The sequence below is a fragment of the Podarcis filfolensis genome (genome assembly GCF_964270895.1).
Source record: "Podarcis filfolensis genome assembly, chromosome: 8".
Taxonomy (NCBI): Eukaryota; Metazoa; Chordata; class Lepidosauria; order Squamata; family Lacertidae; genus Podarcis; species Podarcis filfolensis.
In genome coordinates, this window is record NC_139611.1 from 8,763,065 (window position 1) to 8,776,218 (window position 13,154).

Consider the following 13,154-nt stretch of genomic DNA (forward strand, 5'->3'; position numbering starts at 1 on the left):
TTTCAGTACTGGCCCCGACTTGGTGGAACGCTCTGTCACAAGAGGCTAGGGCTCTGCGGGACTTGACATCTTTCCGCAGGGCCTGCAAGACAGAGCTGTTCCGCCTGGCCTTTGCTTTGGACTCAGTCTGACCCTTATGTTTCCCTCCCCTTATGGATTTGATCTATGGGTACTATTAAAATGAGGCTGCATTTTAAATTGTATTTTTAACCTGTATTTTAAATTGGTTCCCCTCCCCCTTTATGTTTTTATTGTAATTTTACTGGTGTTAGCCGCCCTGAGCCCATCTCTGGCCGGGATATAAATAAGTTATTATTATTATTATTATATCCTTTGTGAAGTGCGGTGACCAGAACTGGACCAGGACTCCTATGGCGACCACACGATAGATTTGTGGCATTATGAGACTAGCAGTTTTGTTTTCAATTTTCCCCCCCTCACGAAGCCTGAGGCCATGAAGTTTTCCTTTTCCATGGCTGCCGAACAGCGGGCTGACATCTTCACAAACTTACCCAGGACTGTGAGAAAACCAACAAACTTCCATGCATCTTTATAAAACCGAAAGCTGAGTGGCTTGGGGTGGAGGATGGAGCTGATGAGGTCTCCTTTGGCTGTGTAGAAGCCTGGCGAGAGAGGAGGGGAAAGGGGTGAGGCGGGCAGAACCCCAAAATGTGCCGAGGGAAAAGTTCAAAGTGCCGCCGCCGCAGCAGCAAACCTCGAGGGATCAATGCAGCAGCCATGGCTCCAGGTCTCTGGCAGGCAGCAGAGCCAAGCCATGGGCAGGAGGCCCTCACTGCAGGCTCAGAATCGCTTTGCCCTGGGGGGCACCTTGTGAGTGTGCAGGGGGCCTAGACCATGAGGCTGCAGTTTCAGAAAATGCCATCTCAGCCACAAGGGAGAAGGGCATTCCAGGAACACAGGGGGTTGCTGAGCAGATTGCTTTCCAAAAGACGCTCAGCACCTTCAGCCAAGGGACTAAAACTGGGGGTGGGACGGGACACACATCCCGCTTCATGAGGTTGGATAAAAATCAATTTTTTAAAAAAAACCAACAGGTTTTTATTTTATTTTTTAAAAATCAATTTTTTTTATTTAAATCAGATTTTTTAAATTTAGATCGGATTTTTAAAATAAAATGCTTTATTTTTATTATGATGCTATAACTGATATTCTTTTCTTATTAACTCTTTTTTGTTCTTTTTATTTTTATTTTCTTCATTCTTTGCTGTAACCATTTGTAATGTATTTGTAAGATGATGTTTTAAATCAATAAAGATTATATCTTAAAAATAAATAAATAAATAAATAAATAAATAATGTTTTTGGAGGAAAAATCTTTCTAAATATCATTTTCTATTCAAGTTACAGTACAGTCCAAAGGCTATTCATCAGGAAATAAGCATTTGTTTTAAGTTTAAGTCTAAGGGTGTGTTTTTTAAAAAAAATTGTTTAACCACATCAGTTAACAAACATGGATACATATGCTATAATGTTATTGTTTTAGTTAAATAAATAGATTAAATTGTTACTAAGGAAATGATTGTTTTTCTCCTTCCAATAAAGTACAGCAGAAAAGTTGTCCAAATGTTAACTTATTAAACTTCACAATAATTTCATAATTATCTGTCTATGTACTTCTAATAGTATACCCAAATCAGTAATTTTTGATAGAACTGTAAAAACTACTCTGAAAATTGTTTATTATTCCAAAAATGAAACCTTCATCTGGTGGTAAATACAGTGGTACCTCTAGTTGCGGACATGATCCGTTCTGAAGTGCCGTTCGCACTCCGAAAAATCCGCAACTAGAGTGGCGCTTCTGTGCAAGCGCGGAGAATGATAGAGTGCTTCTGTGCATGTGCAAAGCGCACAGAACACTTCTGCGCGTGCACCGAAACCCAGAAGTATACACTTCCGGGTTTGCCGCGTTCGGAAGCTGAAAAGACGCAACATGAACCTAACGCAACACAAGGTATGACTGTATTAAGATTATACCAGCAAGAATGAGTCTTCCTGTAAAAAAAGTATTTAAATCAAGTCTTACTGACTAGTGATTTAAATCATGTTTGTTGTTCACTTCCGGAGGCGGCGCGACCGGTAATGGCTGCCTTCTCCGAGTAAGGAGAAGGGAGCTCCGCTGTAAACGGGTCGTCCGCTACGGCGAAGCGGAGACCCATTCAGGAAAACCACAGGTGGCAGAAGCCTGTGGTCTCGGGACCCGGCGGGCGCCAGAAGCAGCCCCCAAAACGTTGAAGGGACCCCGTAAGGGGCTCCGGATCGCGGAGGGGGTAGCGGCGCTGTGGGTCGTTGCGCAAACAGCGAAGTGAAGCCGCATTGCTGTTGCCGGTCAGCGCTGTCCTTTCTTCCTGCAACTTTTCTGAACTTTGGAAACTACAACCCGTGAGTAAATTTGGACATTGAAAACTTTCTGAAACTTTTGTCAACTTTCTGAAACTTTTTGAGAACTTTATGAAACTTTTAAAACTTTTTTAAAAAAGTTGAAATCTGGCTGAAAACGGAGTGAGGATAAGCAGGAAGCCCATCTCCCGCTATACTGAACTTTAAGCAAAGAGCAGGAGGAGTGGAGACAAAAAGTTATGCGTTAACTAAATGCTGGCACCCTGTTAAAGCAGTTTTCTGAGTGAAAGACTTTGAGCTATTGACTTTTGCTGGTCATATTTGGGGTGCACTGATATCCTTCTTCTGTGGCACCAGTGGATTATAAAATAAATAAGAATCTCTGGTGCTGGAGCTGCCTGGATGAGCACCAGTTTGCAACTTTGGATACATTGAATTCAGGTTTTGAAACATTCTGAGTTGGAACTGGATACTTTGAAACTGTTGCAGTCAAGGCACTGTAAGAAACACTGTTTTGCTTTAAGTTTACTCTGCTAAAAATAATACATTGTGGAGGCGATAGACATGGATTTAAATTTATAAGTTTAACTTGGATTTGATCTTTTCCCTGAAGACGTATTAAGCTCCCTCTAGAGGATTTTGGATTTACAGCAGTGACTTTGTTTTACTTTCCCTTTCCCGGCCTCTGTTTGACTATTGCATCTGGGACTCTGCTTTCTCATGGGAACAACTTGGATTGACCTTGGATTACAGATAACTTTGGAATGAGTGGCGCAAGGAGAAGAGGAAGGACTAAACAAACAACTCTAACTTTATCTGCAGCCTCACAGCGTAGATCTTCTGTGCCGGCCTTGCCTTCCACTTTGCCTCCAGACATAGAGGCGGCCTCCCTAATACAGGCAGGGGAGGGTGAGACAGAGGAGCTGCACCTGGGAGATATGGCTTCAGGGACAAGTAGCTCTGTCTTGGAGAAAATTTTGGAGAAACTGGAGGCTCTGGACAAGAAGGCTGATTTGCATACAGCTAAAATTGAACAGAACACAGAAAGCTTGAATAAGCTGACTGGACAAGTTGCACAGAATGCCCAGTCTATTGGAGAATTAAAGGAGGCTGTAGGTGAAAATCGTAAACTGGCTGAAGATACTAGTCAAAGATTGGAAGAACTTGAGAAAGAAGTAAGACCACTCAGTAAACAAGTTGGAGAACATCAGATTTACTTTTTGATGACAGAACTGCGAAACAGGGAGACCAACTTGAGGATACGGTCAATACCAGAGGTGGAAGAAGATAATTTTATTGAATTTCTAACTAAGGAATTTGCCAAGTTTTGGAAGTTAGAGGAAAAAGACTTTAAAATTGTATCTGCTTTCAGGCTTGGCAGAGTCAGAAGGACAGAGAAGCCCAGAGATTGTTTGATAACACTGAGATCAAAGGAGGAAAGGGACAAGATTTTGGGCCTGCACTACGAAAAGTCACTAGACATTTTGGGCAAGAGAATTGAAATCTACAAGGACATTCCTAAGCAGTTGCTGGACCTTAGATCTAACTACACGGAATTGGCAAGACTGTTGAGAAGCAACGCAATTATCTTCAGGTGGGAGTTTCCACAAGGATTATCCTTTACCTACAGAGGGAGAAAGATCAAAATCAAAACAGTGGAAGATAGAGACAAGTTTTTGGGAGCACACGGAGAAGACCTCCACAAAGGACTTGGATTGCCAGCGCCAGAACTTCCAGGGGAGCCCGCCCCCTCGGATCCTCAAGGACCGGAGAACAAGGTACCACCCCAGAAAGAATAACCAGACCTATCCAGGATGTCTCTGCAGCTTTTGAGTTGGAACATAAATGGCTGTAACAGTCCCGAAAAAAGGTCTAAAATTTTTCATATTTTAAAAAAGGAACAATTGGACATTATATGCTTACAAGAAACACATGTGATTAGGCTCCATAGAAAGGTGTTAATAAATAAAAGGCTTGGTCAAGAATTTATATCATCGGATACAGTTAAAAAGAGAGGTGTAGTGATCTATGCAAAAGAGAGCCTTTCACCAAAATTTCTCTTTAAAGATGAAAGTGGAAGAATCCTCGCAATAGAAGTACAGTATCAAGGAGAAAAAATTTTGATATTAGGAATTTATGCTCCAAATGAAGGAAAATCGGATTTTTATAAGAAGTTGCACGAGATCATGCTGGATTATCTGGATTACAACAACGTCATCATGATGGGGGACATGAACGGGGTCGTATCAACAAATATGGATAAGTCACAGAACCAGAACATTACTAAAGAGGGAAGACTACCTAAGACCTTTTTTGAAATGACTGACAATATGGACTGGGTTGACATCTGGAGAGTTAGAAACCCCCTGGGAAGAGAAGGAACATTCTTTTCTGAAGCTCAACTGACTTGGACACGAATCGACCAAATATGGATAACTAGAAGTCTGGCACCTAAGGTGAGGAAGGTGGAAATCTGCCCCAAAACATGCTCTGACCATAACGCCTTGAGAATGGATATGACATTGATCCCAATCGGCTCCTTTAGATGGAAGATGAATGATGGCCTGTTTAGAGATCAAAGAATTGTAAAGAAGGCCCAAAAAACCTTAAAGGACTATTTTGAGATTAATTTGAACACTACGGTGGAAAAAAGAACTATCTGGGATGCAAGTAAAGCTGTGATGAGAGGGTTCTTGATTCAACAGAATTCCTTAAAGAAAAGACTGCAAAATGAAAAGAAAGATAAAATTCTGGAAAGTATCAAAGAGTTGGAGAAGAAGTTAAGATCTAACCCGAAGTCCCAACCGATTCTGAGAGAAATCAAACTTTATCAGGCGCAATATTCCAAGCTGATAAATCAGGAAATAGAATGGAAGATTAAAACAATGAAACAAAAAACTTTTGAATCGGCAAATAAATGTGGGAAACTGCTAGCTTGGCAGTTGAAAAGGAGACAAAGATTAAATACAGTAACAAACTTAGAGGTTGAAGGAAGGAACATTCAGAACCCGGGAGAGATTAGAAAGTGCTTCCAGAGGTATTTTAAAAAGTTATATACTCAAGGGCCACAAGATGAAATAGAGATTACACAATTTTTGGAGAGAAATGGATTAGCAAAGCTGTCAGAAGAAAATAGAACAATTTTAAATGGCAAAATAACACGACAAGAGATTGAACAGGCCATCCTGAGTCTGAAACAGGGCAAATCACCAGGGCCAGATGGACTGACCTCTAACTACTATAAGACATTGAAGGATTATTTGATACAACCTTTGTTGGAGGTCAGTAATGAAATAATGGAGGGGAAGAAGGCGCCTGAATCGTGGAAAGAAGCATTTATCACATTGATTCCAAAGTCAGAAACTGAAAAGACACAACTCAAGAATTACCGTCCCATCTCCCTTTTAAATGTGGATTACAAAATATTTGCAGATGTTTTGGCACGAAGATTTAAGAAAGTTTTAAGTGAGATAATCCATAAAGACCAGGCAGGCTTTCTCCCGGGCAGACATATGTTTACTAACACAAGGAACATCATAGACATATTGGAACTTTTACAAACAAACATAAACACTAAAGCAGTTTTAATTTTTATAGACGCGGAGAAAGCCTTTGACAACATTTCTTGGAAATTTATGAAGGGGAATTTAAAAGAAATGGGAGTGGGACGGGGGTTTGAGAACGGGATTGAGGCAATATATTCAGAACAAAAGGCTAAACTGATAGTTAACAATGTGGTTACAGAAGAGTTTAAAATTGAAAAAGGTACACGACAAGGCTGCCCGATTTCCCCATTACTGTTTATTTCGGTTCTGGAAGTGCTCCTGAATATGATTAGGGGGGACCGGTTGGTGGAAGGGATTCAGGTCGGAGCGAAACAATATAAACTTAAAGCTTTTGCAGATGACCTAGTTCTGACATTACAGGAGCCGGAGTCTAGTTTGAAAAGAGTACTACAACTGATTCAAAACTTTGGTCGAGTGGCAGGATTTAAGTTAAATAAGCAAAAAACTAAAGTTTTGGGGAAAAACATGACAGATATTGAGTTGGAACAGCTTCAGAAAGAGACAGAACTAAATGTGGTTAAAAAAGTTAAATACCTAGGGGTAAACATAACAGCAAAAAATCTGAGTTTATTTAAAGATAATTATGAAAAATGTTGGTCAGAGATTAAGAGAGACTTGGATAGTTGGTCAAGACTAAAACTTTCTTTGTTAGGCCGAATAGCTGCCATCAAGATGAATGTATTGCCAAAAATGTTATTTTTGTTTCAGACACTGCAGATTGTAGACAAGACAGAGTGCTTCCGGAAGTGGCAGAAAGATATTTCTAAATTTGTCTGGCAGGGCAAAAAGCCCAGAATCAAATTTAAAATATTAACAGATGCGAAAGAAAGAGGGGGCTTTGCCCTGCCAGATTTAAAGTTGTATTATGAAGCTGCAGCTTTCTGCTGGTTAAAAGATTGGTTACTTCTTGAAGATACGGATGTCTTGGATTTGGAAGGTTTTAATAATGCGTTTGGATGGCATGCATATTTATGGTATGATAAAGCTAAGATAAATAAGGCCTTCAAGAACCATATTGTCAGAAAATCAGTTTTTAATGTCTGGACAAAATATAAAGACTTACTGGAGAATAAAACTCCGAGGTGGCTGTCACCCCTGGAGGCTAAGGCTCGGAAAAGAGTCAATATGGAGGCCAACTGGCCAAAATATTGGGAGATAATAGAAAAGGATGGTGACAACTGGAAATTGCAGAGTTTAGAAAAGATGAGAGACAAAGTGCGAGACTGGTTACACTATGCTCAGATTAAAGAAGTGTTTAAAAATGACAAAAAGCTAGGATTCCAAGTGGAAAAGTCAAAGTTAGAAACTGAACTGTTAGAACCTAAGACTAAGGTACTTTCAAGAATGTATAACTTGCTGCTGAAATGGAACACACATGACGAAATGGTAAAATCAACAATGATAAAATGGGCGCAGGATATTGGGTATAATATTATGTTTGAAGATTGGGAAAGGTTGTGGACCTCTGGGCTGAACTTCACTGCATGTAATGCGTTGAAGGAAAATGTGATGAAAATGATGTATAGATGGTACATGACCCCTGTTAAACTGGCTAAAATATACCATTCGTCTGATAGCAAATGTTGGAAATGTAAGGAAAATGAAGGAACATTTTTTCACCTCTGGTGGACCTGCCCTAGAGTGAAGGCCTTTTGGGAGAAGATATATAATGAATTAAAAAAGGTGTTTAAATACACCTTTACTAAGAAATCAGAGGCCTTTCTCCTGGGTATTGTCGGCCAGAGTGTGTTAAAAGAGGACAGAACATTCTTTTTGTACGCAACAACAGCAGCAAGAATATTAATTGCCAAGAATTGGAAAACTCAGGAGCTACCCACTGTGGAAGAATGGCAGATGCAACTGATGGACTATATGCAATTAGCCGAGATGACCGGCAGAATTCGAGACCAGGGAGAAGAAAGGATGGAAGAAGACTGGAGGAAATTTAAGATTTATTTACAAAAATATTGTAACTTGGCTGAGTGCTGAATCGGATGCCAGTGCAGACAATTGTCTACCATTAAATTAGATTTAAGGCTGAATTATATGTCAAACCAAATTAAGATTATTAATTAAGATGAGTTAAATGATAATTTGTTTGAAATTAATTTAATAATGATGTAAGTGTATGCGGGAGGTGTGGGGGAGTCCCATGTAACAATTGAGAGATGTTAAATGGACAATGATAAGTGCTTATCTAATATATGCTTTATTTGAAAACTTTAATAAATATATTATAAAAAAAAAAAATTAAATCATGTTTGTTATGTACTGAAGTTCTCACCCTGGGCCAGCAGGGGGATACTGTAAATAGTTATGCAAATAAGGGATAGAAAGTGACGTTCAGTGATTGGATAGTTTTAGAAAATTGTTACAGTTACGTTGTACTGGAGCTCTATATAAGCAGGCTGACTGAACCCTTCAGTTCAGTTCTGTCCTGGCCTGTGAATAAACAAGAGCTGTTTGAAGAATTGCTGTGTCGTCTGATATGTTCACCCACAACCTAACAGTGTTTTAAATCAATTTGATTTAATTCGATTTGATTGAAATCAAATCCGCTCTGCGCTTCATTAAGCTGACCTGTGCGAGTGACCACTGCCAGAACCTCAGGGCCCACGTAGGGTCTTGCCTGGATGACCTGTGTTCCGCAGAACAGCGTGTGGCGCTTGTGTTCCTCAGGGGAATAGACGGTGCTGGTCGCTTGGGGGCCTTCGGGCAAAGAGGTCTTCATCACTGGGATGCTCTCGCCTGGAGGGGAAAAGGCCCATTGAGGATGAATGGCCAACACCCAGCCAAGCCCAGTGGCAGGCCCTAAAGCAGCTCATCCCCCAGCCAGCACCCTGCTCTGTCCTCACCGGTCAACATGCTCTCGTTCACCAGGCACTCGCCCGTCAGCAAGGCGGCATCGCACGGGACCTGAAGTCCATCCACGGGCACGACAATGCAGTCGCCTGGCACCAGGTCCATGGAGCTCACTGTCACGATCTCTGTTCAACGCCACCAGCCACCAAAAGAGAAAATGGGTCACACCTCTCCGGGAAGGAATAAGGCAAGAGTTCTCAGATGTTTTAAAAAGGAAAAAAAAGCAGGCGGGGAGGCTGCAACTAGAGCTAAAGGGATACCGTATTTTTCGCTCTATAAGACGCACTTTTCCCCCTCCAAAAATTAAGGGGAAATGTGTGTGCATCTTATGGAGTGAATACAGGCTCCATGGCTTCAGCAAAAGCAAGGCAAAGCCTCCGGAGCGCAGTAGGAGCTCCTGGCTTCAGGGATAGCCGCCCGAAGCCTCCGGAGGCTTCGCGTTGCTTTTGCTGAAGCCTGGAGAGCGAGAGGGGTTGGTGCACACTGATCCCTCTTGCTCTCCAGGCTTTGCTTCGCTGGAGAAGCGCTGCACAGCTTTCCCTCTCTGCGAAGCGGGAGGAGAAATGGAAGGGGCTCCGTTTGTCCTGCTGCTTCGCTGAAGGCCGCTGTGCAGAGAGGGAGAGAATTTTTTTTCTTGTTCTCCTCCTCTAAAACTGGGTGCGTCTTATGGTCAGGTGCATCCTATAGAGCAAAAAATACGGTAATTTCTAGAAAGGTCAGGTGCACTCCTGCTTTTTCGCCATTGGCATTATTATTATTATTATAATTGATACCCCACCCATCTGGCTGGGTTTCCTCTGCCACTCTGGGCGGCTCCCAACAGAAATAATAATAATAATAATAATAATAATAATAATAATAATAAAGTGATAAAGCATCAAACATTAAAAACTTCCTTAAACAGGGCTGACATCAGATGTCTTCTAAAAGTCAGATAGTTGTTTATTTCCTTGACATCTGATGGGAGGGCGTTCCACAGGGCGGGCGCCACCACCGAGAAGGCCCTCTGCCTGGTTCCCTGCAATCTCACTTCTCGCAGGGAGGGAACCGCCAGAAGTCATCCCAAGAGATGGAAAAACCCAAACTCAACACATTAAAAGGTTGCTGAGGAATGAAATGATTCTGTGATGAGACACAGAGGAACTCAACCAAATATACAACAGAGGCAACCCAAGGAAAGCAGAACGAGCGGCAAAACTCGTTACAGGGCGAGATGAGCAAAGGAAGTGGGTGGTCAAGGCTAAGGAGAGAGAGCGAAACATGGGAGAATTCCCTTCCCAAGAGGGAACAGCCTCAAGGACGGGGGAAGCTGTCAGCGGCTGCTCGCTTACCTCCGGAGGCTCTGCGGATTTGCAGGTTGACTGCCATCTTCACCATCTTCTGCAAGGTGATGCTTTGCTGCAGGGACCAAGCGTGACGGTAAAAGTGTCAGGAGGGGCAGAACTAGTACCAGCCACCAGACCTCACTCTGGAGCTCAACGGGAGTCCCCTCCCCTGCTCTGCCCACAGGCCCAAGAGGTGCCCGGCCTATAGTAATGCCAAGGGAATTTGTAGCCAAGGAAGTGCGGCTGCTGCCCAGCACTGGAACACCACACCTGAGAGGCACTGGTGGGTGAGGCTGCATTCAAAAGTGCCTGGCAGCCCCCTCCCCCTCACTGGAGGGGGCTGTGTTTGAGGGTTGAGGCTGCCTGTAGGGTTGCCATACAACCAGAATTTCCCAGACAGTGTCTGGGCAGAAAACCGCAAGACGTCTGGGAAAATCTGGACGTACGGGAACGGTTTTCCTTAAGAACAGCTCAAAAACATCTCAGTCAGTTTTATTGCACATAGCCAAAGGCTGCCGCAATGTACACAGAATTATTTGACAATTAAAAGAAAATATACTGAATTGATAAAAAAGACTTAAAACATTTATATTATTAAAACATTACGTACTCTAAACAGAGCTATAAAAGTACCCCAATTTACAAATAAAAACATTAAACAATAAAATTCATAAGCTAAAATCATCACTAATGTTAAAAACAATATCAATTAATACAGTGTGGAATTTATACTCAGAGTTTGGTGACAAAGATAGAGCATAGCCTGAGGTAGATAGATAGGATCAAATAAATTCATCTCCTTTACAGTTAAACTTTGTCCAAAAAGAAGCTCAACAACGCTTTGTGTCCGGATTTGAAATATGGCAACCCTACTCAAGGGCACACACACCCCCCACCCTTGTGCAACCGAGGCTGAGCCCACCTTCCTCGTCTCGTAGAGAGAGATTCCGATGGAGACCGCAGAAATGAGGAAGATGCAGGCAGCATAATAATAGTACTCGTCGAAGCCCCACAAGACGATGCTGAAAATCTGGAAGATGTAAAACGGGTTCAAGACCTGGAGTGGGGAGGACAGCAGAAGGGGAGGGCAGAGTTAATAAAACGTTTATCAGAAGATGCAAGGCCACTTGCAGGAAGCTTGGGGGGGCGGTCTGTGAGCTGGTGGCTGTCAGAACAGGGGGGGAAACCCTCCCCAGATGGCCCCCACCTAAAAGCATTTTGTGGACCACGCTGGAGCTCAGCTTCCTCAAAACCTAAGCTTCTGCCCCACTGAAGTCTGTTCTGTGAGGGCAGGGGAGGCCGTTCTCTGTCAAATGACCCCCCCCCAGGCCAGAAAAGTACATCTGAATGGGCACTGCAAGCTTGTCTCGTCTAGGGACCCATTTTCCCAGGGAAGGAAAAGGTCTTCCTCTCCCCATGCCCAGCAAACCAGGGTGAAATGGCCTCGGTCCAGTATACCTGAAGGAGCGTCTCCACCTCCATCGTTCTACCCGGACACTGAGGTCCAGCGCCAAGGGCCTTCTGGCAGTTCTCTCACTGTGAGAAGCCAAGTTACAAGGAACCAGGCAGAGGGCCTTCTCGGTAGTGGCGCCCGCCCTGTGGAACGCCCTCCCACCAGATGTCAAAGAGAAGAAAAACTACCAAACTTTTAGAAGACATCTGAAGGCAGCCCTGTTTAGGGAAGCTTTTAATGTTTAATAAAGGTAAAGGTAAAGGTACCCCTGCCCGTAAGGGCCAGTCGTGTCCGACTCTAGGGTTGTGCGCCCATCTCACTTAAGAGGCCGGGGGCCAGCGCTGTCCGGAGACACTACCGGGTCACGTGGCCAGCGTGACAAAGCTGCATCTGGCGAGCCAGCGTAGCACACGGAAACGCCGTTTGCCTTCGCGCCAGTAAGCGGTCCCTATTTATCTACTTGCACCCGGGGGTGCTTTCGAACTGCTAGGTTGGCAGGCGCTGGGACCGAGCAATGGGAGCGCACCCCACCGCGGGGATTCGAACCGCCGACCTTTCGATCGGCAAGTCCTAGGCACTGAGGCTTTTACCAACAGCGCCACCCGCATCCTTTAATGTTTAATAGGTTATTGTATTTTAGTGTTTTGTTGGAAGCCGCCCAGAGTGGCAGGGAAAACCCAGCCAGGCGGGGTATAAATAATAAATTATTATTATTATTATTATTATTATTATTATTATTATTATTATTATTATTTCCATAAAGGCAAACCTCATCTCTCAGCAGCCTGAAGTAAGAATTTACAGGTACATCGATCAGGTTCTGCCCGTAAATCTTTCTCCTGTCCAAGCAGATAGTGAGGAGAGAAGAGAATGCACAGGTCAGTTTTGGCACAGGATCCATAATATCACCAGATGTTCTGTGACAGGGGCTGGGGGTTGCATCCGTTTAAATTTCTAGCCAACCCAACCTGGCTGGGGGAGCTGAGAGGCTCCAAGAAAACATCAACATCAAAGAGATATAAAGAGCTGCTTTTTAAAAAAAAAACATGGAAGAGCAAAACAAAAGAAACTAATCTACACCCCTTCCTAGCTCAGGCCTTGCCACAGAGAACCAGATCAAATAGGTTTTGCAGCCCTTCTGACAGAGGTAGCGGCTTGGGTTGGCGCTCATGGAGAACACACATACATTGCATCGCATCTTATGAAGGCAGGAAAACCCAAAGCGAGATTTAATCTAACAGTTTTGGGCAACAGCCCCTCCAAATACAGAAATCCACCACGGCACCCATTCTGAACATTCTGAAAACACCTGAATTTAGAAAGCCTTTTTTTCTGCCGAGTTTTATTGCATGTGCCAACAAATATTCAGTTAGTTGCGTCAGATTTAGACATTTTGTAAGCCATTTTTATAAGAGTCAACAACACACACACCCCGCCCACCCCATGGTAGAATCTATAAAGCAAAATAAAGCCCCTGTGTTTAAATTACTGTGGTACCTCGGGTTAAGTACTTAATTCGTTCCTGAGGTGTGTTCTTAACCTGAAACTGTTCTTAACCTGAAGCACCACTTTAGCTAACGGGGCCTCCCG

At 43.2% G+C, this 13,154-nt stretch overlaps 1 protein-coding gene across 4 annotated transcripts in view; it reads right to left on the reverse strand.

Annotated features, from left to right (window-relative positions):
• Window positions 1–13,154, reverse strand: part of ATP13A2 (ATPase cation transporting 13A2) — a 55,429-nt gene that overhangs the window by 19,371 nt on the left and 22,904 nt on the right. For all 4 annotated transcript variants that reach the window (XM_083629272.1, XM_083629273.1, XM_083629274.1 and 1 more), the window contains exons 8-13: window positions 12,334–12,403; window positions 11,034–11,168; window positions 10,118–10,184; window positions 8,780–8,911; window positions 8,505–8,672; window positions 513–623 (exon numbers count right to left, since the gene is read on the reverse strand). In XM_083629272.1, coding sequence (XP_083485398.1) covers window positions 513–623; window positions 8,505–8,672; window positions 8,780–8,911; window positions 10,118–10,184; window positions 11,034–11,168; window positions 12,334–12,403 — 683 coding nt within the window. The remainder of the gene's footprint in view (window positions 1–512; window positions 624–8,504; window positions 8,673–8,779; window positions 8,912–10,117; window positions 10,185–11,033; window positions 11,169–12,333; window positions 12,404–13,154) is intronic.